General features: G+C 35.1%; 2 protein-coding genes across 2 annotated transcripts in view; one reads left to right on the top strand and one right to left on the bottom strand.

The window, feature by feature from the left end:
* The window catches only part of LOC107293862 (tripeptidyl-peptidase 2), a gene marked incomplete at its 5' end in the record, with an annotated part of 33,319 nt that extends 14,173 nt beyond the window's left edge, over nucleotides 1-19,146 (top strand). Inside the window, 15 exons of the mRNA XM_015823052.2 lie at nucleotides 21-127; nucleotides 434-588; nucleotides 2,406-2,522; nucleotides 3,371-3,471; nucleotides 4,349-4,445; nucleotides 4,703-4,840; nucleotides 5,622-5,866; nucleotides 7,137-7,215; nucleotides 9,319-9,357; nucleotides 13,670-13,815; nucleotides 13,950-14,046; nucleotides 15,121-15,251; nucleotides 16,117-16,324; nucleotides 17,431-17,550; nucleotides 18,266-19,146. Coding sequence (XP_015678538.2) covers nucleotides 21-127; nucleotides 434-588; nucleotides 2,406-2,522; nucleotides 3,371-3,471; nucleotides 4,349-4,445; nucleotides 4,703-4,840; nucleotides 5,622-5,866; nucleotides 7,137-7,215; nucleotides 9,319-9,357; nucleotides 13,670-13,815; nucleotides 13,950-14,046; nucleotides 15,121-15,251; nucleotides 16,117-16,324; nucleotides 17,431-17,550; nucleotides 18,266-18,355 — 1,870 coding nt within the window. The remainder of the gene's footprint in view (nucleotides 1-20; nucleotides 128-433; nucleotides 589-2,405; nucleotides 2,523-3,370; nucleotides 3,472-4,348; nucleotides 4,446-4,702; nucleotides 4,841-5,621; nucleotides 5,867-7,136; nucleotides 7,216-9,318; nucleotides 9,358-13,669; nucleotides 13,816-13,949; nucleotides 14,047-15,120; nucleotides 15,252-16,116; nucleotides 16,325-17,430; nucleotides 17,551-18,265) is intronic.
* A 1,047-nt stretch (nucleotides 19,147-20,193) lies between these two features.
* The window catches only part of METTL21C (methyltransferase like 21C), a 9,101-nt gene continuing 3,924 nt past the window's right edge, over nucleotides 20,194-25,370 (bottom strand). Inside the window, exons 3-4 of the mRNA XM_015823047.1 lie at nucleotides 21,272-21,389; nucleotides 20,194-20,650 (exon numbers count right to left, since the gene is read on the bottom strand). Of these exons, the coding sequence (XP_015678533.1) occupies nucleotides 20,256-20,650; nucleotides 21,272-21,389 (513 nt within the window). The 3' untranslated portion in view covers nucleotides 20,194-20,255. The remainder of the gene's footprint in view (nucleotides 20,651-21,271; nucleotides 21,390-25,370) is intronic.

The raw sequence follows: 25,370 nt of genomic DNA, 5'->3' as shown, positions 1-25,370 counted from the left end.
TTACATTTTTTTAATCACAGGACAGATGAAGCCTCACACTTTGAACTCAAATTTACTGATGTTCATTTTAAACCTGGACAAATTCAGAGACACTTCATTGAAGTTCCATCTGGAGCCACCTGGGCTGGTAAGGTGAATCTATTGGATTCCTCGTGATATCCATGAAGATTTTAGTATAGGTATTGGAGGACATTTTATTATATATCTAAAATCTATCTGTAGTATTATATGTTCAGATTAAAAGTGTTTTTCATCAGTTTAACGCTTGTTAGGATTTTTTATTGTTTTAATAATAATGAACATATTTATTACTGAGGAGTTAAATGCTGTGAAACAAAATTTATCAATATTTTTGATACATATTTGCCTCATAGAAAGGAGCCAGAAGTAAAGTCTGTATAATAGTATTAAAGTCATGCCTTTTCTTATTTAGAAGTCACAGTCTGTTCATCATCACCTGATGTAACTGCCAAGTTTATTCTCCATGCGATTCAGTTAGTAAAGCAAAAGGCATACCGAAACCATGAGTTCTACAAGTTCTCTTCAATACCAGAAAAAGGATCAGTCACCGAAGCATTTCCAGTATTAGTAAGTCCCTTAAATTAAGAATAGAGTTAATAGCTGTTGTTTATATGCTACATTGATATATGATAAATGTCAATCATAATGTGCTGAGCTTGAGAGTGACTTATCTGAGTTGTATAGAATAGTCTTTCAACCAAGATTCTTATTTGAATATTGTAAATACTGGTAGCCTGCTACACTGTTTTCATTGTAAAAATCCTACATGTCAGCTACAGAATGTGAGGCAATATTAATGTATTTAGTATTAAAAACTAATGCAATGTGCCTTAATAGTGAAACTAATATAAAGACATTTTTTACATTTTTAACAATGATTCTCCTTGTCATAAATTTTTAAAATGTGGGATATTCTAATGAGTTTTTTAATATTTGCCCGCATAATACTACTGTAGGAATTACATTGATGCCCTCATAATACTACTTCTGTAGGAGTTACATTGATTGCCAGTTTGCTTTTGGGGAACGTTCTAGGTGATGTCACCATTAAAGTCCTCTGCGTTCAAGGCCTGGGTATTTCCATGACCATCTTCTCTGAGTTGAATCTGCCCATCCATTTGATCTGGGAGATGGCTTATTGAAGGACCTGCTACTGAAATAATGCCATTTTCATAGGCTTAAACTGTCCTCTTCAGCAACTTGCCTACAGATATCTGATCCATCCTTTCCTTATTACGCTTTCATAGAGCTATAAATACATGGCTTTTCAGTAAAGTATTTGGGAACAAATAAGATGTTATCCAAAACAGTAGCACATCAGACTGATTGGATATAACTATTGTTTGTTTCTGATGTCTATGGAGATTCTCAGTCATCCAGGTCATGGTTGTCCCAAAGGTGCTTTTTCACAAGGCAACTGGACTTTCTTGTTTTTCTTTGAAGATATTTCGCTTCTCATCCAAGAAGATTCTTCAGGTCTGATATTAAATACTTGCTGCTTAGAAACCTGTAATCCAAATCAATGAATATTGACTGTGTATGCTGTGGGATCAGGAGCCATCTTTCCTGCAAACAATGTAATAGAGCAGTTTTCTGAAACCTGGTCCTACTCTAGCTATGCTGGCTAGGAATAATGGAAACTATTTTTTCAGCAACACAGCTGTTGAACATCTATGTTTATAACGTTATGCATTAAATGAATTCATTAAAACTAATGGAACATTCTTGAGCTTAATAAAAAAACAGAGATCATATCTCCAGAGATCATAGCATGGATAGAATAAGTTCTAAGATGTATCAAAAAGAAAGCCATATGAACTTACTAATGGGAGAATATCCTTCAAATCTGGGTGGTATTTTTTTTTCTTCCATTCAATTGTGTCCAATTCTTGGAAACTGCTTTGATCAGCCCCTGCAGTTTTCTTGGCAAGGTTTTTCAGAAATGGTTTGCCATGGCCTTCTTCCTAGAGCTGATAAAAAGTGACTAGCCCGAGGTTACTCAGCTGGCTTTGTGATTAAGGTAGGACTAGAACTCAGTCTCCCAGTTTCTAACCTAATGCCTTAATCACTACACCAAACTGGCTTTCTATTGTTTTATTAGACCCACCCAAAATATCAGACTTTTTGAGTATTCTAAAATTTTTCATCAGGCTACAGAGGGGAGTGGAGAAAAAGTAAGTTCAACAATTAGGCAAACTTGAATGGTTTGGTTTAGTCATCACTAAGAATTGCAAGTTATAGTTCAGCATCCACATTCTCCTTGGTTTATGACTATTTTTGGTAACTGCTGGGATGCAAAATGTTCAGACCTTGGGATGAGGGGATAAGACTTACAAGTGAAGAAGGCTTGAAATACATTTCTTTTTTTCTTTTCCTCCCAACAGGGGGGAAGAACAATTGAATTGTGTATTGCCCGATGGTGGGCAAGCCTCAGTGATGTCAGTATTGATTATTCCATTTCTTTCCATGGCATAGTTTGCACTACATCTCAGTTGAACATTGTAAGTATCACAATTTGCTTTTTTTTTTTTTTGAAATTCTGTCTGTTTTTAAAATGTAGCATTGTTAAAATCATAAGTTAGTAGTATTACCAAATGCCTAGCCAAATTGCATGGAGGCACAATTTCAGCAATCGTATCCAGTGAGATTATTAAATAGAGTTAAATAATATTGCATAGAATTGACCAATTTTATTAGGTTAATCATTTTAGTTTTGAATTTGTAAATGGATTAAGGGGTCGTTGAAGTTTTATGACATTTATTTATGGTGTCAAACCTGCCCCAGCTAGATCCCTAGGAAAGAAAGACCCTTGACTCTATTTGATTGAAGTGATAAGTTCTTTTACTGAGGGTTAGTGATTGCAGCAAAAGCAAGGCTAGATCTGAATATTCCCACACAAACATACAAAGTATTCTCCTTGATGTAGCCCTCCCCCATGACCAGAGTGTCGGTGTCCAACAGCATGCTAGCCTGATATTTTGGGATCCGCTTTGATTGTAGGCATGTCTCAGAGAAGCTTCACATACTTTCCCAGGTGAGGCATCCTTGAGGCGGTGGAATCTGGCCACTTGGCACCTCTGGTTCCTGTCAATGTCCTCCCTCTTCCCTCATAACCCTCTTCACACCACCTGCATAACCTCCCTAACTTCCTCCCCACCACCACCCTCTGTTTATGGCAGGATGCCAGCAAGCTTAGTGATACATAGCGAAGACGGCAGAGCTGATATATATTGTGTTGCCAGCTCTTAAGTGGAAGCACCTTGGAAAAGCATGATTTTTAAATATATATTGTTGGCATAGCATTAATCTGAAATGTGTTTCAAATAAACGTTTTCACTCTGATTATAGCATGCTTCAGAAGGCATAGTGCGTTTTGATGTTCAGGCAACACTGAAATACGAAGATATTTCACCTTCCATAAATCTCAAATGCTGGGTTCAAACACTAAGGTACTATAAGAAATTTAGATTGAAATAAGTGATCATTGTGATTCATAGTGAAATCAGTAACTTGTACTGAAGTTAGTAAGATTAAACAACTTTCCCTCATGCTGAATATAAATATAATAAAGTAAGTTTAATAGTTGAGAAAGATATTCCCTATTTATTTTAAGTACATAATCATTGGAAGTCTGTTGAATATTTAGAGGCCTTTTAATAATGATTTAATTAGAAAACTAAAAATAGAATTACGGCTTGCAGTCAAGACAGCTAATTTATATCTGAGGCAGATTGTTTTGGTCTTAACATTTTTGAAATAATCAAGAGTACCTGGTTCATGTTCAAGGTGAGAAGTTCTGTCCCTGAGACAGTATGAATTTGAAATATTTTGCCCTGCGAGTCTGGGTTTTGCGTTGTCATCTGAACTTCCCAGAGTTGCCTCAAACTGCAAGATGGATGACATATAAATTTAAGCAAATAAAAATAAATAAAAAAGTTAGATTGTTAAATTGTGTTTAGCATAATTAAATGTGTGCATAAATTGAGTTACTAAGCATACCTGTGTATATGTACAAGTTTTAAAAATGTATTGTACAAGAAGCAATGGATGGAAACTAATCAAAGAGAGAACCAATCTAGAACTAAAGAGAAATTTCCTGACAGAACAATTAATCAGTGAAAGGACTTGCCTCAAGAAGTCGTAGGTGCTTCAATACTGAAGGTTTTTAAGAAGAGATTGGACAACCATTTGACTGAAATAGGGTTTCCTCCTTGAGCAGGGGGTGGGACTAGAAGACCTCCACGTTCCCCTTTTCAACTCTGTTATTCTTTAAAACCTTACCTTCATTTTTCTCTTAATGTGTATTGTTGTATTGCTGGATTGCAGACCACTGAGTGCTAAAATAAAGCCTTTAGGATCCCGAGACGTATTGCCAAATAATCGACAATTGTATGAGATGGTTTTGACATACAATTTTCATCAAGTAAGTTTGAGTTATTTAACTGGATCTAACCCTAACTCAATAAAATGATTTCTTTATGGAATGTTGTAAGCCACCCAGAGTCACTTGGCGGCCATATAAATTTGTTTAATAAAAAAAAATTAATAATAAATGATGAGCCACACAGTGTCATTTAGAATCAGATGGCAAGCAAGTTTAATAAATTATCACCATCAGTATCAATAATATTATCATTTAATTTTGTTTTTAAATGCCTTTATCATTTTATTTTTATTCAGCCCAAAAGTGGAGAAATAACTCCAAGTTGTCCCTTGCTTTGTGAACTCTTATATGAATCAGAATTTGACAGTCAGTTATGGATTGTCTTTGACCAGAATAAAAAACTTATGGGATCAGGTGATGCTTATCCTAACCAGGTATGCCAATATGTTTGAAGTCATTTTTTTATGTAATTCCATAGTCTTTTTAGGTTTAGTGTTTGTGCTTGTCATCTTTATGCAAATAAATATAAGAAAAATTAGTTTGTAGTGTAACTTCAGAGATTAATAGTACTGAGGGAACTTCTAGAATTGTAGGACAAGAAGGGCAAGGATCTGCAAAAATCAAATCTCCAGCTGGAACTCCTAATAGATTTTAGTCCATTTTACAGATAGAAAGAACCTTCTGTGTTTATGTAAGGAATGTTCAGGATCCAGTTAAGTCAAATTTAAATAGGTTATATAGCACACAAATTTACCTATTATAAACGATACTCAACAGAAAATATGTGTCATAAAATTTGATACTATAATTCAAATACATAACATTCAAACCAAAACATATATTTACTTCATGCTGGTAAATCTGTAATTTAGTTTGATGAAGGCTTTGAAAAGCCTCCCCTGTAATGTTAGAATAAGATTTTAAAATTTAAGTCTGGAAATACCGCTTACTTTGTGATTGGAAGGGACTTGAGTAACTTTTCTTGTTAGATTTTTTCCAAAGAATTTAATAACAGATCCCTCTCTATCACTCAAACATGTAATAAATGTCCAGGTTTAAATTTTGCATACTTAGCAGTGACATGTTTTGTGAAAATATTCTACTTCAATTAGAAAGGAATACTGTAAGTTGAACTGAAGAAATTTTTACTGTGTGTTAATCTTCTTCATCAAATACGTATGAGTCCAGGTACTAAAGAACTGCTCCTTTCCCTAGTATTCCCTGAAACTGGAGAAAGGAGATTATACCGTGCGGCTACAGATCCGTCATGAGCAGAGCAGTGAGCTGGATCGCATCAAAGACCTTCCATTTATTGTCTCTCACAGACTGTCTAGTGCACTGAGTTTAGATATATATGATACCCACAGTCAGGCTCTCTTAGGGAAGAAGAAAGCAAACAGTATATCTCTGCCACCAAACTACACTCTGCCGTTCTTTGTTACATCTTTGCCAGATGACAAGTAAGTTATGTCCTTTTGGTGGCACATAGCATGCAATACTTTGATTAGTAACTATTCCGAACTTTCAAACTTGGGAATAAAAAAAAAATAGTTCTGCCTATTTATTTCTATCCTACGCTTGCAGGCACTACTATTTATTGAAATCTGGCTACCTTTCCTCTCCAGTGCCCATGTTTCCATATATTTTCTTAATCTGTTTTTTCTTAGTGTATTAAATCTAATTTTTTGCTAATAGTTAGATTTTGTTGCCTTAGGGCAGCGGTTCTCAACCTATGGGTCGTGACCCCATTTGGGGTCAATCGACCATTTCACGGGGGTCGCCAAGCAAGGCTGTCCACCATTTTTTTTGTCCGCCATTTTTTCCCCTTTTCCGGCGGTTGCCTTACCTCCCTTGGGCTGGGCCAGCTGGTGGTCAGCCTGCTCCATCTCTGCCACTTGCCAGCTACGCCTCGGCCAGCGCAGGGGGCAGAACCACGCATGCGTGGCGCTCCCGGGCAGGGAAAGTCCTCGACTTACGACCGGTTGGGTAGTCCTCGACTTACGACCGTTTTAGTCCTCGACTTACGACTGGTTTAGTCCTTGACTTACGACCGGTTTAGTCCTTGACTTACGACCGGTTTAGTCCTCGACTTACAACCGGTTGGGGGTCGCGGCATTAAAAAGGTTGAGAACCACTGCCTTAGGGAATAGCGGCCAAGGCAAGCCTTCCACTGAGGGTCTATGATAATTCTCTGTGGCCAACTCGCCATGACCAACTTCTGCGGCCAACTCGCTATGGGACCAGAATTACACTAATATCAAAGAAATGGTGGAACAGAATCATTAAAGAAAGGTTGCAAAAGGAAGGACAGAATGAAATGTGAATGGCAAAATGAAAATAATTTTTATTTATTTTAAATAATTAAATAGAATTGTTAAATTGTCCCGCAGTGAGGTGGCCATGGAGAGTTGACCATGGCAAGTTGGCCGTGGCGAGTTGACTGTGGCGAGTTGTCCCATTCTGTTCCACTGAGGTTACTGAAATGAGCAGAGCTGGATTTTTTTAAAAAAATCTCTTGGGTGGGATCAAGGATCCAAATAAGTAGCTTCCTGAGGCCTCCTATTCTCATTGTCAGCCTTAACCCCCATCATCCCTATGTATTGGGCTTGACATTGTATTGCTGAAATTAAGTCAATTTGCAGTTGAATTAAACCCTTTTTTCAATGGGGGGGTACAAAAATGGGAATGTGAGCATGAATTTAAAACATGTTTCACTTGTTCGTTTGTTAGAGTACCTAAAGGAACAAGTCCTGGATGCTATCTTGCAGGATCATTGACACTTTCAAAGACCGAACTTGGAAAGAAAGCGGTGAGTAAAATAAAACCCTAAACTCAAATTTGTTTTTGTTTTTTTAAAAAAGGTAATTGAAATGAAAAACCTGTATGAAAATGTTTTTGAATACAATAATCCAGATTTTTGGAAGTTTTTTTCCTGGAGTCTCTTAAAAAGATTCAAATACTAAATGCCAGTTTTCTTCATTGTTTCAATATTACTGCCTCTCAGTTTCTTTTTTGCTATTTTGCAGTAATTTCCAGCACCTTGTTATAGATTGTATGCTACATTGCTTTTAATAATTTCTGTAATATTATTTTATCCTACATAGCTTGGAGTTTCACTTCAGTCTAAAAAGGTATAATTAGTGTTAGTTATTTGGGTTCTGTTAAAATAGTTGCTGTCAAGCATCCATTTGCTGCATTTTAGGCCATCCTTTTGTTGATGATACGCTTTGTAAGGTTTCATTTTGTATAATAAAAATGAATTGCATAAAGCTATAATCATGTTGTACTAAATTAAAGATGCAAGTATTTGTTATCAAGTAAATTTTGTTTACCAATAGTGCATCCTCAAAATAATTCCTTTGTTATTCAGTTACATTTAAAAAAATATGGAATAAGTATATATATTTCATATTAAAATGTCATAGAGTCATGTTAAATATATTTTCCAGACTAGGAATATAGGGGATGTGTCTGATCAGTGAGTTTCTAAAACAATTTGGCTTAATATAATCGATAAGGTTTAGGAATTGATTTTACCAGCCTTAGTAATTCATCCTAAAAACATGTCCACCATTCATACATTGGTTATTTTCCAACTGAAAAATGTTTTTCAGTCTAGGTTTTTTTGGAACAAATACAGGTAAATTTACTAATTGTATCTGAAATTGTAACTTTTGTCAATTAGACCATTGAGCCCATTCAATTTGGCAAAACAAGTGGTAACTATATAGGTATTGGAGAAAGATTTTAGCAGTGGTTAAAATAATGATGGTTTTTCCCTGCTGTTATCCTTAGAACAGTACATTATACCACATTCCTGGTGTTTCTTTTGCTTGCTTATTATAGAAGAGGTTATTATTATTAATTTAGTTAGAGAATTTTTCCATGCCTCTTATTTCATCTTGCTTTAAATATTTCACAAACCATAGACGATTTTGGTGCAGTGCAGCTAAGATGAAAACATGTCAGAGTCTAGCATATTTTTTTAAATATAGAAGACAGTCTCTAGCCTGCTTCTGTTCAAAAATTAATGACTGACCATTTAAAACTTAGTTTCCAGATTATACTCAGTCCAATATATTTATATTTGATTAATATTATTTGTTAAAACCAAGTGATATTTCTATACCTTTTTTACTTTTCATGTGAAAGAAATGAGGTAATTTCACTAATATAACAACAGTGTTGTATACAGTAAAGGTGTGATCTAGAACAGCGGCCCCCAACCTTTTGGGCACCAGGGACCCGTTCTGTGGAGAGAGGTTTTTCCGTGGACCAGAGAGACCATGGTTTTGCATGCTGCCTGCATCCAACGGATGGAGCTTTGCTTATTTGCACAGCCCGGTTTCTGGCATGGTGCAGCCCTGTGCCAGTCCACAGACTGGGGGTTGGGGACCCCTGATCTAGAAAATTAATTGTAGTATTGTACAATAAACAAGTCAGGGTATATATAGGGAAAAAAAACTAAAATTGGCTTGAATGATTGATAGTTCTTCAAAGTCATATTGTAGGATTTTTAATGCTTTCCATGATCCTACCCCAATGTTGTACAACCGCTATAGAGCAGAATATTCAATGGAAATAGAAATGGAAAGTTTAAGAAAGCCATTTCAGTTCATTGAATTTTAAATGGGAATGTGTGCAAGCAGTAAAAGTTAGTTACAAACTCTATTGTTGGGCTTCAAAATATTGGGATTGATTTAAATCAAGAAGATTTAAATCAGATCCTTAAATAGCATAACATTTGTGTTTTATATTTTTTTAAAGCTAAAATATTGGGCTTTAGAAGTATGTTTTAAGGGGAACAAGACATTTAGTGTTCTTCAGTAGTAAATAAAAACTTGATAGGTAGTGTCTCCATTCTGTAGAGTTTTGTGGATATTTTCTTACAGTATGTTGTTCTAACTCCCAGGGGCAGCCTTCAGCAAAGCGACAAGGAAAGGTTAAAAAGGTACTGAATGCCAGTTTTTGAAAGATGTATTTAAGTATTTTTGCCTATCATTTAAAGCAATATACAGTACTTAGTTATTTCTATCTTTGGTTACCTTTTATGCAGCTTAATTATTCATACCTTTGAACAGTAAAATTGGATCAGAATAGCAGATTAGCACGATAGTAATGATATTCTGTGATGGGAGCATTTAATATTATTACATCAGTATCTTACCCTTTAAAATGATTTTTTCTTTTTTTAAAAAACTACACAAACTACACATAGCTCTTACTATTGCCATATGAAAACCACAGATTGTAAGGTTGGACAGGATAAGGAATATTAGTCCAGTACTATAGTAAGAGAATTATCTTTGCTTGCCAGTGGTTTCCTCCTCCAGTGACTAAAAAACTTTGAAATTAGTCAGTAGCTTAAATAATAGAAACATAGCCCCAACTCATCTCATAAATTGTTGAAATCTATAAGTGACTTCTATTGGATAGTATCTGAGAAATGGTGCTGCATTTCTCAGATACTATCTGCATTTCCCCTTCACATTCCCACCCTTTTTGACTTAGGAATGGGGTAGAATGTGTAATCAACAGTATTCAGGCACCATCTTGGCAGAATGTTTTGTCATTTTTTGACATACAATTTTAAGTGTTTATTTCCTATAATAATTGACAATCACCTGCTGAACAAAATTAAAATTGCTGGTCTAAGCCAGATGCAGAGCCAGATGCTGGTCTAAGCCAGATGCTTGTGAAAGAGGCATCTAGAGCCATCATGATAGCTGGTATTTATGAATATTCCTGCCATAAAATGTGCTTTTATATTTATGTAGTTTATTTGGTTTATCTACATGTTTTATGGATGGAATTATTGAGATTGAAGGATTCCAGAAGAAAAGCAATATTTTTTACATGTTTTACTCGAGTGAGACAGCTCCATGCTAAAATAAAGTCAATTGTGGGTTGTTATTTTTTTCCTGTAATTGTTAATAAAACATTATTTGTTTACTTAGCATTTTTTGCTAAAATGTTTGCTTCAATGGCAGGCATGATAAAGGAATTGTGATATAATGACTTGTATTTCAGACATTTTTCTTTGACTGATAAGTAGTTCAGTCCATCAGGGAATGGAAGGAACTAAAACACTGATGGGAAAGAAAGAATTCACAGAGATGCTTTACTGCCCATAAAGCATTTAGTAATGCATCCCTATTCAGCATTTTCATGTTTTAGAAGCTGACCCAATTTTGCTACTAACAGCTTTGATGCACCTTTTATTGAAAGTATTATTAACAATTGTATCTTTGAAAACCACTATTAGACTTTTTTTACATTATGTCAAACTGATTAAGTGGCTTAAAAAGTGAAATGTGGAAGTCTTTTGGGAAATTTTGACTACTATTCCATCTAGGATTGGGTCAGATAGCCAGCTGTACAATATAATGATGAATTGTAATTTATCTTTAATTAGTACTTCATTGGGATATGTCAATTATATAGATCAGGGATCCCCAAACTTCAGCTCATTGACCCTCTGAAGAAGCTTCATATTGTTATCAATTCCCAAACATTTATTAAATAATTTCTCGATAAACACTACTTTAATAGTAGTAAATAATAGCAACAACATCAACCCTTTGAATAGTTCCATGAACCCATGGGTCAATATTGATCACTTTGGAGAATCCTGCTATAGATATAGATTTGATATATATTAGGGAAAAATATGAGATCAGCCTCATGGGAACAACTTGTGTGCATTTTGATTTTCTTCCACAGTTGAGTTCATAAGGTCATTTATGAACAACCTATAAATAAGGGTATTTTTGTATCTTATAGATTTGTTTAAAGCATGTTTACATATTATACATTTTTGTTATTGTAAAGCACATTAAATTCAATTATCAGCTGGGACAAATCAGGATTCAAACAACTGAAGCTATGATATACTATCCTGGCTTTTTCTGAAGACAGTGACATTTTTCTTGTTGAATAAAATGAGATGGGAGGATGCTAAGAGAGTAGATATACAGGCAGATGTCTTAATTATATTTTGACGTATTAAGTGGAGATACTGGCCAAAAGCCGCCACTAACTCTTTCATAACATTGTTAGCTTTTTATTTGGTGTGGGTATTATTTAAGTGGATCACCTCCTCCTTATGTTAGATACCATTGACTGTGTGACATAGTTTTTCAAGATTCCTGGAAATTCCTCCAAATGCTCCTCTTCTGGATTTCATTTTTTAGGTTTTCTCTCAGTTTTTTTCTCAAGTAATGTTACTTTTATTTCAAAAACTTTTTAAAAGTTTGGTCTTTTTTCCTTCTCTCTCTCCCCCTTTCTGTTTTCTCTTTTTAATATCGCCATCTTTTGAAAAAATCTTCCAAGAAGAAGACACAGAAAGATAGAATTGTAGGACAAAAGGCAGCAGGTACCTTTGGCTTAGCCTGCCAAGTGACCTGATTTCCTGCGTTTTTCCAAGCAGGCTTTTCCTGCAGTCCTCCCAATTATTTAATCACAAGAAATTTCCCCTGGGAAAAAACGTTCAGTTCCTGTGTTTTACCCATAACCTTGCATATTAATATTATCTCAGTCTGTTGTTATAGACTTTGTACATTTTCATATGCCACCATGATGTTGACAGATTTACTGCAATATGTGTAATTTTGCAAGAACCTGCGAATTGAAGACTTACTCTAGTCTAGTGGATTCGAGGCTGATTCTCAAGTGAAGATTGAAACAATATTAGGGGGTACATTTTAGTATGAGGGATTGCTGCAAGTGTTAATACACTATGGACTTGTGAAGGTTTTTTTGAACTGACTGGCTTATCTACATTTTGGAGGAGAAATGTAGTTCACAGGCAGTGATTGAGCTTAAACTCTTGTTTAATAGGATATGTGTGCAAATATTTCACTAAGGAAGGGGCAATATGATTTTAGGAGATGCTAGTTCATATCTGACACTTATACTGAAGGCTTTATGAAGGTTTAACTCACAAACTCTTACCTGTTTTCTGGAAAGCATTGATTCAGTAAAATTCAGGATCAGTTTGAGTCTTTGTGAACAGTTTCATATGGAATAGTACATAGGGCAACAGAGAAATATTTGCAGCATTTTTTTAAAGGTTTTGTCAAATATTTAGATTTCTGAGACCTTAAAAATGTGATTCTGTGCTTCTAAAAACCTGATACTAGACAAAAATTTCCATAAGTATTTGTTGGTTGGTTGGTTTTAAATGAGATGTACTTCACGATTATTACAATTTAACTTGCAAAAAATAAATACAGAATTTTTTATACTGTTGCTTATCTTTTTAAAAAAAATAAAAGAATAGCTTAGAATTATGATAACTATTACTTGAATGTTTAAGTATATTTTTACCATATTGTGATTTCATCCTAATCTCTTTTGAATAATGGAATACCTGAATTGAAATTCTGCATTAAACATTGAACAAGAATGCATAAGTTCGTCAGAAATGACAGTAATATTTTATTAGCCATGAGGCCATATCCTAATATAAAATACAAGACAATAAGACTACATGTGTAAGAATGCTAGCAATAATTTTAGATTGTTTAGACATTACAACATGTACTCTTATCATCTGAGGAAAACGTCTCATGGTTAATGATACCAGTTTGTTTAATTTCTTTTTCAATAGTTGTGTCTGCTGCATTTTTCCACAAAGGAATATATAGGTCAGTGGTGGCGAACCTATGGCACAGGTGCCAGAGGTGGCACTCAGAGCCCTTTCTGTGGGCACGCGCGTCGTCGCCCCAGTCCTAGGCCTTCAGCTGGGTTTTATAAAACCTTTTCGCTTTAGGCCTCTGCCGCCGTGTACAAAAAAAAAAGGTTCAAACAATCAGTCAATTTCAACTTCTTGCGGGAAAAAAAAGATCTTGCAAAGTTGGAATTGATTGATTAAACTTTTTAGTCCCACCACAGCCACACCCACCCAATGGGCCACACCCACCCGGCACCCAACGATGTATAAGTGGGTTTTGGGTTGCAGTTTGGGCACTCGATCTCTAAAAGGTTCGCCATCACTGATATAGGTTATGTGAAATTAAACTTACGGAGGCAAATCAGTTGGCTGAGGTGCAGTTCATGTGAAATATTTCTGGAATGATTATTAATCAAAATTTGAAATTTGTGGAAGATAATTCTTTGGACTAAATCTGTTCTAGTCCTCTTGAGACTTCAAAAGATTCTGAATGATTGTATACATTCTCCTTAGTTTTTATAGTGTATGTTTTATGAGAAAGAAAATATTAATACCTACTTTGACCAAGTTGCTATGCTTTTTACTCTAGGATGTAATTTCAGTTCATTATCATTTGATCCCAACCCCAATAAAAAACAAGAATGGAAGCAAGGATAAAGAGAAGGATTCAGAAAAAGATCTAAAGGATGAATTTGCGGAAGCTTTAAGAGATTTAAAGATACAGTGGATGACAAAGTATGTTTAACATTTTGGTTTCCATATCATATCCTTGGAGAACTGATGCATTGATGCAAATTATGTTTCTTTTCTACCATGCCTTCATTATAGACCACTTGAGTCAGCATTTTCATGAATACATTTATTTTTAGGTTTGATACCAGTGAGATATACAGTGAACTGAAAGAGACCTTCCCTAACCATCTCCCCTTATATGTTGCAAGACTTCATCAGCTGGATTCTGAACAGGTGCAGCCCTTTCTCTTTCTTAAAAGAACTTTCATTTTAAATCCACTCAGCCCTCTTCAGGCCTTGAATTGACAAATGGTTCCTAATTCAGTATTCTAAATCAACCGAAGTTATTAATTGAACACCTTGTAAACTGTCCCAGAATTTATCCCATTTATTATATCAGTATTTTGTTGAGATTAGTGATAATTTTTCTTCCCATAGAATCATTTCAGCAGAGCATATTTGATTTTTGTGTGTGTGCTGAATTTCAAGCTTAAAAACAAAACCAGCCACAAACCTACTTATTAAATCTACAATTTATATAACACATAATCATAACTTGAAAAAATCAATATTGGCTTGATTTGATTGTGAATAAATGAGTTAGACATGTTATGCTATTTTCCAGTATGGTATCATTTCATAACTCCAAAAAAACCTTTCATGTTTAAATTATTTTTATTTCAGGTTATTTTATTTTATTTCAGTTCAATTTGGATATTTCTCAAGAATTCAATAATTCATTTTTGTACAGAAATGTATACTTTTTCAATTGTTTCTCCCAATTTCTCTATTTTTTTCTATAAATTCAACCTAGAATTCCATGCATGGAAAAAAAAAAGATAAAATGCAGATTTGAAAACCACCATATTCTGTGTTACTTGACTAATAAGCAAACAGTTGCTACCTGGAAACATGTTCCAGTAATAGAATAGAATTCTCATTTATAGAATTCTTATATTGCTGCTGAAACTATAATAATTATTAGCAAAACATTAATTCTAGTGAATTACAGAGGACCATTCAAGTTATTGTTTTTATGCCTATCTTTCTGCATAGTTGTAAAGCTACATGATGAACAGACAATTACAGTAAATGCACCACTTTATTTTCAAAATATGTTTTCTGCTTTGAATCAAAAGAACTTTATTATTTTCTTTCCTATCAACTGAATATTCATAGTATATTAATTCATACACATTTATTTGCTGCCTATCTTGCCGTGGGGCTACTCTAGGTGGCTTACAACAATAAAAAGGAAAAAAGAAATGAAAAGAGAAGAAGAGAATAATTGAATTTATTTTCTTCCAGGAGCGAATGAAATGTTTAAATGAAATAATTGAAGCTTCTAATACAGTGATCTCTCATATCGACCAAACCGCCCTTGCTATTTATCTTGCTATGAAGACAGATCCCAGGCCTGATGCTGCTACTATAAAAAAGTACCTAGCCAGTAAATACTTTTTTTCCTTGCATTTTATTTCAGTAAAGTTATCTCCTCTTCTAAGCTTAAAAATTAAAATGTTTTATATTCACGAGAAAAGAAAACAGTCATAAACTGAGCACCCTTAATTGCATTTTATAATTTAAAACAGGATTTTTAATGTTGGTGTGATATTGCCAAGGAGGAAATGCTGAGGACTAAAATGTCACAGCAATAGATTTCAAAGAATATCAGCCAGCCAACAATTTCATTCTGCTTTCTCCCTGCATCTGCCCAAATCCTTCCATGTTATTACCCATTTGTATTAGATTATGGCAAGCAAAATAAAAATACACTTTAAAAATATTTAAAGCTAAAACAAATGGTAAACTGTAAAACCATAAAGCAGGTATTTTTAAAAGCAAATTGGAAAACCCTTCCTTCTGAAGATTGAAAATAAGATTGAGAGCTTTTTCTTAATTGTTTTATCTGGTTTTGCCCTCAGAAACCACTGTAGGCTTTTACTCCTTGTTAATATTATTTCTTGTTTCTCTATGTTTCTAGCCACCCAAAATTGAATTTGTGAGATGAGTGGCTATGCAAATCAAATAAGTCAATGAATGAATAAATGTTAGTGCTCTTCCTTTGAAGGTGGTAGAACTATTGTTTGTTTGATGAAGATCCCTAGTTAAAAATATGTATTTTGGAACCTAGTCTCTTTACTCCAGTTTAGAAATGTTACTTTCTCTTAAATGTTATCTACTTAGAAGGGATGCCGGTGTATTTTGTGTGGTGGTGATATTCAGAAGTTAATGAAAAATGCATATATAGGCATGATGAAAGAGACCTGTTCACATAAATAAAATAAAATTGTTCCCACATAGTGAGATGGAAAAGCAGAAATCTACCTTAGTAGATGCTCTTTGCCGGAAAGGATGTGCATTATCAGATCAACTTCTGCAGTTACAGGCCCAGGAAGGGGCTGCATCAAATGACACTGAATGTAAAGATGATAGCCAAGAAGCCATCTTGAATACTCTGACAGAGACTTTCTGGGAAACTTCAAAATGGACTGACCTGTCTGATAGCAAGGTATATTGTGAGGAATAGAACTATTTGTTCCTACAGTTGAAGAAAGGAACCTTTAGGTTATGATACCTATTAGGTGAAGGCAGAGTTTTATATTTAAATTGTGTAAAAATATTTGCACGCAAGAACTGCTGTCAAAATAGTAATTCAGATCTTTTGTAGCATACTGTATTAGCCCAGAACTCTTATAAAGATCATAAATAGGACATAATGGCAGTGGCTTTCCACCATTTTTCTTTGGCATGCTGCCCTTGTACATCTTACATGTTCTCATGAGATGGGCAGTTATATAAATTTGATTAATCAATAAATAACCTTTGGCTGTAGTCTAGTGTAAACTAATTCAGCTGCAGCTAAATCTAAGCATATTTAACTGGAAAGCTATTAGAATGTCGTGCTTTATATGGTGTTGCGCATGCTGATAGAATCATGTAAATGTATGCCTCTTTCTTTCAAATATATTTAAATAAGTCCTAAAATAACCTTAATATAAAGTGTTTAGAATTATACAGCTGGGAATAACTCAAACAACATTAAAGTGTAGTCAACTTAGCTTGAGAGATTCCCCTTTCATTAAATACAATTAGTCCTTGACGTACAACAGTTCATTTAGTGACAGTTCAAAGTTATAATGGTATTGAAAAAAGTGATTTATGACTGTTTTTCATGCTTACAGCCATTGCAGCATCCCCATGGTCACATGATCAAGATTCAGACGCTTGGCAACTGACTCATATTTATGAAAGTTGCAGTGTTCCAGAATCATGTGATCAACTTTTATGACCTTCTGACAAGCAAAGTCAATGGGGAAGCCATATTCACCTAACAACCGTATTATTAACTTAATAACTGCAGTGATTCACTTAACAAATGTGGCAGCAAAGTCGTAAAAAGGGGCAAAACTCACTTAACAAATATCTCACTTAGCAACAGGAATTTTGGGCTCCGTGTGGTCGTAAGTTGAGTACTGCCCGTACCTAGAGATGATTTTTATTCTAGTTCTGACTCGTCTATTGTCAACTCCAAAAGTGAATTAGGATGATTAATCTTTGTAGAACTTCTATTCTGCTTACAAATCTCTGCCTCCATTTTTTAATACTCTTCTGTAGGTTTTGCTCTTTGCTTACAAGCATGCACTGGTAAACAAAATGTACGGCAGAGGTCTCAAATTTGCAAATAAACTTGCGGAGGAGAAACCCACCAAAGACAATTTGAAAAACTGTATACAGGTAAGTTGTTATTGCATATTCATTTCAGTTAAATCAGTATACAAGTTTTAGTAACATTCTAGAATTATAAAATCAAATTAGGACAGATTTTCTAGGCCTAATGGCTAAAAACATGAAAAAAAATGAATTTCGATGTTACATATGCTGACAGCAGAATGCTCTCTGCACAAAAATGGAACTTTAATTCCCACAAGGGATAACTGGCCGCAAAGGCAATAGAGTTAGCAGAGATGGCTAAATTGACTGTTGTAATTAAAGAAAAGAATACAAATAACATTTTTACTTGGAAACTGCTTCTGGACTTTGTGCTTGAGATGGAAAAAAATAAAACATTGATTTTGGGTTTTGCTGATTAGATAGGTTTGTTGTTATAGAAGTGGCTAGTATATATGACTATGTAAAAGTAAAAAAAGTTGAGATTGTATGTTGTCTTATTCTACTGCACTAAACCATGTCAGAAGTCAGTGCTTTTCTTTTTCTTTCTCTTTTTACCCTACACTTTTTCCTCTTTACTTTTTTCCTACTTTCCCATTATTTTCATTTTTCTTTGTATTTTAATTTTGATAAGCTAATAACATTTGTAAACACGACAGATTTTCTAGAAATGTCATTGATTAAATGAAAGTCTCATGTTATATATTGCAATTCTTATTTTAGTCGCTAAATACATTAAATTTCATTTTCATGATTATTTTTTTTGCTCTTAACCTTTTAGCTAATGAGGCTACTTGGATGGACTCACTGTGCGTCTTTTAGTGAAAACTGGCTTCCTGTGATGTTCCCACCCGATTATTGTGTGTTTTAAAATACTGCAGTTGTGAATTCGAGATGTTCTTTATATTGACTGAATATAAAATCTGTGAACTTACTGGATTGCATGTTTTCATCTATTACTGAATGCTTCACTTGTATGTATTAATCAGAGGATAAGGGGCTGCAGTATATTTGTGTAGTTTGGATCCAGACATGAAGAAGTCTATTTAAACTGAATTCTTAGTTCCTTGAGTAGTTCATTTGCCTCAGAAGTGAAAATTTAAACACAAAACCTATTGCATACATCACATTGCTGGCAATGGATGTTTGAGAACAGCCAGCACCAAAGTTTAGAAAATGGAAATGGAATAGCTTCTTGCATGTGTATGTGGATCTTAACTGTAATTTTAATCATAAGGCTATACAAGCTGTTATTTTTACAATGAGCAGGATTTTAACATGTTTAAACATAAATTTTCAATAGTATGAAGGCCTTAAATGAAGCTACAACAAGGGTAGCTAAAAACTTATTTATTAGATTTAATAATAACAGAACTTAATTACCAGTATCATTTGCAAGAGTTTACATTTTATTATTTTTTTTTTAAGAATAACTTCCACACTCACTAACAATGTGTTCTGAATTACTGTTGCAAAGGTGCTCTGGATATCTTCAGTTTGGAGATACTCACAAATATCCACATGATACAGAGTATCGGTAAAAAAATCGATACATGTATAAAGTGTCAGTTAATACTTAATCAGGTATTGTAAAACTTATACATATATGTTAATAATGTTTGAAAAACAAAACTGCAGAATAAATGTGCAGATTTAAATATCAAAGGTTTGAGTACTCATGGTTTAATTTTTAAAAAATAAAACATTGAACAAATTTGAAATCTGTTTTAATTTTTCAGCAATGTGGCTCTGTACAAGGACTATGCACTCACATTTCCTTATATTCTAATCCAGTGGTTCTCAACCTTTTTAATGCCGTGACCCCAACCGGTCGTAAGTCGAGGACTAAACCGGTCGTAAGTCGAGGACTAAACCGGTCGTAAGTCGAGGACTACCCAACCGGTCGTAAGTCGAGGACTTTCCCTGCCCGGGAGCGCCACGCATGCGTGGTTCCGCCCCCTGCGCTGGCCGAGGCGTAGCTGGCAAGCGGCAGAGACAGAGCAGGCCGACCACCAGCTGGCCCAGCCCAAGGGAGGTAAGGCACCTGCTGGAAAAGGGGAAAAAAATGGCGGACAGCCATGCTTGGCGACCCCCATGAAATGGTCGATCGACCCCAAATGGGGTCCCGACCCACAGGTTGAGAACCGCTGTTCTAATCAGAAAAAGTGTAAACTCTTAGCTTTCATGGTGTATTAGTGGCAATTTAACTTAGCAATTTTGATTTATGAGGACATATTGTAGGATAAAAGCGGACCTCCTTTCTGTTTCTAATCTAACAATGTGATTAGATCCATAAAGTTTCAAGTCTTCATCTATAAATATCTATTAAACCAGGGGTCTCCAACTTCTGGACCGTGGACCAGTACTGGTGTGTGTGCTCTGTTAGGAACTGGGCCACACAGCTGAAGGTGAGTGGCAAGAGAGCAAGCAAAACCGAAACACACACACACACACACACGGTTCTTGGAAAAACTGGCTTCCATGAAACCAGCCCCTGATGCCAAAAAGGTTGGGGATTGCTGAATCAAACGTCAATGAAGGAATTCCAGAATGTGCCAGAAGCTGGACATGGGTATATCTAAGGGGAAAGCATGACCAAGAAGTCCAGGCTTCCTAATATCTATTATTTTGTAGAAACAACTTGTCTTTGAAAAAAGTGCTGAATAACTACCTAATTGAAAGGGTTAAGTCGTGAAAGTTAAGAATCAGACTCTTAGTAGTCTCTTAAAGTCTCAGCTTTTGCACTTTAATCTGGATTCTGCTTCCTCATTTTAATTCTCTTTTATGGTCCCTTTGAACAATTTGATACTTGACTCTGGAAATTCTGCTAGCTGGGTAATATTGAATGTGTTGCTTACTGAGTCCAAAAAATCATAATCTGTGCTGAATCTAAATTTATTTGCCCAAAGCAACGTTGCCCCAGGCTGGCATAAGTAGTAAAGTGTATCCAGCAGAGAATCGAGAGCTATGTGATGATAGACAACATCAGTAGCCAAAATGAAATCATAATGGTGGGTTGCTTTAGGAAAGTCTTCAGAAAGATTCTTGCCCCAAATGAGCTTCCTCACTTCAGGCTTGTGAATGTCTAGATTCCGTGTATTCCTAGTAATATTGAACTCCAAGTTTTCAAGTACCTCAGGCAAGTCAGTAGCAGTAACAAAAGCTCCTGAAAGATTAAAAATAACATTGTTCAGTCTGTAATCTGCCTTGATAAAATGTCAGTTGGGGGAAGGAGGATAGGTCCTAATATTAATTCAGTACTTAATGTACTTAAGTTGTCTGCCCACTTGTACCAGCAAATCATAAAATGGACTGGAATTGTATTGTGCTAAACCATGATTTACATAACTGTAATATGTTAAATAAGCTAGAGTTGCTCAGTTTGCACACCATACTGAGCAAAAACCAAGCAAATCATACATGTTTAGAAGATGTGAATCTACTTATAGTTATTCTTTAAACACTAGTTTATAAGTAAAATACAGCAGAATGCCATTTAGGTGAGCCATTCCTAGCTATTATTGCTTTGCTGAGCATAATAAATCAGCATTAATGTGTGTAATTGATACAATACCACGCACAATACATGTACACAGAATGATGAAAAGTTAATGGAGAGGGGAAGCAATATCTGAAAATTGGACTGGTGTCAGAAACGGATCAGATGTTGAATGAACATTTAGGAGAGAGACAGTGGTGAAAGTCTATCCATGTTTGAAGTGCATGACTGAAGAAGAAACAGATCCCTATGTTATCTTACAGTCTAAAAAATCAGTGTACAAGTTACCTAATATACTTGCCACAATAGACACTAGACCTGTCCCAGCTCCAATTTCAAGGACTTTCTTTTCTTTGAAGTTAATTTCCTCTTGATTTGATTCCAGGTACTGACATAAAGCAAGGGCCTAAAAGAGCAAAAATCACTTTTGATCATTCCCAAAGTTATTTGTGTATATATAAATACATTTTTTTTTATTTTGCCTTTGGAAATAGGTCAGAATACAAATGAAGGAGCAAGACAGATTGAGGTTTCAGGCTCATGGTTGCTATGCTTCCTAATCATGCTGACCTTGGAAGAGCCTTAAGATGCCATACGCTGGCATCCTTCTGAGACACAAGCTAAGCCAGACATTTTATTACAGTTTATAGAAGCTTTTTCAACTGGAGTAGGTAGAGAGGGGGATTGAATCTAATCAGATTGCAAAAGAAACATTGAACTGTCAGGAAATGTACAGTTAATGTGTTAGCAGAATTGATCTGGCTATATTTTTTCTTATTTATGCCTCTTTCACTGCTAATTTTAATAACAGATATCTACATTAATGTTTTTAACTGTGTTAGTGCTACACTTGGAGTGAGTCTTCAAATAATTTTGATGGACAATGACAAGACTTCCGGTCTTTTGGACAAGAAGGCTGATTCAGGAAAAGGCAGATGCATTCAGGAAAGAGTGACTAGTTCAAGATAATTCCATGTCAGAAACATGAAGCATGATAGGACTCAATTCCTGTTTTAGTATTCTCAAGTAAACAGTGCCTATTGAATTTTTTTCCCTTCCTTTTTTTGTTTTAAAAATCTCTTGATGAGTAAATCAAGATTAAATAGTTAGTTGGGGGATAAGAGAAGCTGTGTGTTAAATTATTCATATTCACACTCACCCATATATAGGAAATGTCATACTTGCTTATAACATTGGGCATGTCCAAAACACGTTAAACCATCTTTTTTTAACGTTTTATTGATTTTCTAATTTTACATTTAAGTATTTAAAAAGCAACGTGGCGGCTGAGTTAATCGAAAATTCAATGACATACAAACATCTTTAGTGCAAGTCTCAAACTACCACATTAAATATTTCCTCTCTTTTCCCCTTAGTATTTACTGTTTCATGTTTAAACTAATACAATTCTTATATCAATTAAATAAAAATAACATTCTTACATTTATCAATAATTTTAGCTTATACATATCCTGGTTATTTTAACATTCAGTCTTTATAAATGTCCTAATTAGTTTTTCCCAATTTTTAGTTTCCCATTAATATTTAAATTTAATATTTATAATTTCAAGTTTTAAGTGACCAAAATTCCCTTTATCACAATTCATCACAAAGTCTAATATTCAAGATACACATCTTATCTATTTGAATATATTCTATTTCTCACCATCTTACATCATCTAATTAATAATACAGTGTAACATTCTTATTTTCTATTAATTTCCAAATGTCTTAAATTTAGTAACCAAAATTTCCCTGGTTTCAACATCAAATACTTCCTCTCTTTTTCTCTTAGTGTCAGCTAAGTAAAAATGTGTTTATTACATTTGTCAGTATATTTTAGCTTATATCTATCTTAATTACTTTTACATTCAACCTTTATAAACCAATCAATATTCAAATTTAACTTTTGATATTTGTACTTCCAAGTTTTAAATGACCAAAGTTTTCTTTATCTCAGTTCATAACAAAATCTAGTATTCAAAGTACACATCTTGTCTATTTGAGTATATTCTATTTTAATTCTCACTAATGAGTCAAAACCCCAATTTTCTTCAGCCTTATTCTTGCTTGCTTGCTTTGCCAACTCGCCTTCCATATCCGTGCTTTTAAGTCATCAAATAGATCTTCCTCTGTTATTATATATGTTGTTTGAAATAAAAGAGGCCATCCAGTCTCCATTTTTTTGGAAGGGCTAACAAATTGTATTTCTATTTTTCCATCTCAACATAGTTGTCCTGAAATGTTTATCTTCCCTTTGATCTGTTTTTCTTCTTGATCCTCAGGTTTCTTTTGGTTTATTTAGAAAGTCTTTTCCATTTTCAGTGTTGTCAATCTCTTTTCTGGATTTTCCGTTAACTGTGTTTGTTGATCAGTTGAATCTTCTATCATAGTATTTAATTGTTCTTCTATTATATTCTGTGTAGTTGGTTTTTTAGTTGTAATCAAAGTTTGGGTTCGTATATCTAGATTGACATCTTGTTCTTTTCTGCAGCTTCTTATTTCATCAGTAGCTGTAAGAATAGTTTCATAAATTACTTTCAGCATAAAAAGTATCTGTTCATGATCTTCCATGTTCTCTTAGTAGTGTATTAAATTAAAAGCTTTACAATCAGAGAATGAAAATAATTTTGTCACTGAGTATAAAACACAGCTGAGTTTCTCACAGCTGATATCTGCCAAAATCTTATCTATAGTCTGGGCTTCAAGCCAAGTCTCTTTTAGACAATAACAAGTTGTAATATCAGGTTTAGCCACAAGATGTCACCCACACCATTTAAGATTTTTGGTTTTTTTTAAAGTCCAATGTTTTTATAATCCTTTCTCAATTTTACTTCTTTTTTGTAAGTAAGAACCCAAATCTTCAATAAGAATAAGAAATCTTTTAGTCCTCAAATTTTAGAAAGATAAAAATCCAGTTATTTTTTTCAGCATTTTAAACTCCCCTGGATAGTCAGTCACCGCTGTTTTTAGAGGGTGGGATAGAATTTCCCTTCTCTCTCTCCACAGGGGGGAAATACTTTGGGCAGCTTATACAGGTGGAAAAAATAATTAGGATTGAAGAGAGATTCAGATCTCACTCAGTCTCATCCGCGCTACTTTGTAGGTGCCTGATGGTAAATTTGACTTCAGCTATCTGCAGCCTAGTGACAAGCCATATTTCTATGGCCGGTCTTTCGTCTGCCGGTTTGGAGGGCTGCCCCGGAACAAGTGGAAGGGCTACCACCCTCCTGCGATCAAGCAGGGATCCCCTCCATGCTTGTTGCCCCTAAAGGGCGACTTTCGATCCTTTCCAGGGTCCCCCAGGGATGCGAAATCGGATGTGGAGGATGGAGCTCGCCTTCCAAACGGCCAAGGCGGCTGCAGCGGCAAACTGGAAGTCCCAAAACATGTTAAACCATCTTAATGACAACACATAGCCACTCTGGGTCATGTTTAACTACCATAGCAGCATTTCTTTGATTTAGGGATAAAGTATAGTAACTGATATTTCCAGTGAACACTAAGGAAAGCTGGCCCAAAGCTCAGAGCTGAAGAAGCTTCTTGTATGAGCAGCAAAACGTCTTCAAAGAAAAACAAGGAAGTCCAGTTGCCTCTTGAAAAAGCACCTTTGGAATATCCATGACCTGGATGACTGAGAATCTCCATAGACAATTGAAGCTATTCTATAACCAATTTAGTGGCATCTGCTCTTCATGAATTTCATTTAACTGGACACCAATATTTCAATCAGAATAGAACTGGAAGGGACTTTGGACATCATCTAGTCCAACCCTTGCTCAAAGCAGGAGATCCTATATCATTTCAGACAAAGATTGTCCATTCATTTCTTAGAAGCCTCCAGTGATGAAGCATCCACAACTTCTGAATGCAAGCCATTCCACTGACTGATTGTTCTTACTGTCAGGATTTTTTTTCTTAGTTCCAGGTTGCTTCTCTCCTTCATTAGTTTCCATCCATTGTTTCTTGTCTTGCCTTCTTGTGCTTTGTAAAATAAGTTGACTCCCTCTTTTTTGTGGCAGCCACTCAAATACTGGAATACTGCTATTATGTCACTCCAGTCCTTCTTTTCTCTAGACTAGCTATATCCAGTTCCTGCAACTGTTCTTCATATGTTTTTGTCTCCAGGCCTTTAACCATCTTAGTTCTTCTTTGTACTTTTTCCAAAGTCTCAACATCTTTTTTGTAATGTGCAGGGCTTTTTTTCTCGGAGAAAAGGTGGCGGAACTCAAACCTGGCCACGCCCTCATCAAACCCTAGGACCGCCCCTTTAGAGAACAGGAATGCAAGTAAAATTTGGGAGGGGCTATTTCCGGTGTGGGAGGGGCTATTTCCGGTGCGGCCGGCCCGGAAAAAGGTGCCGGAACGCGGTTCCGCCGCGTTCCGG

Source organism: Protobothrops mucrosquamatus, unplaced genomic scaffold (assembly GCF_001527695.2).
Source record: "Protobothrops mucrosquamatus isolate PMUCROS unplaced genomic scaffold, P.Mucros_1.0 scaffold1754, whole genome shotgun sequence".
NCBI classification, from domain to species: Eukaryota; Metazoa; Chordata; class Lepidosauria; order Squamata; family Viperidae; genus Protobothrops; species Protobothrops mucrosquamatus.
Note: the sequence above shows the minus strand (reverse complement) of the source record. Positions and strands in the feature narration are given on the sequence as shown.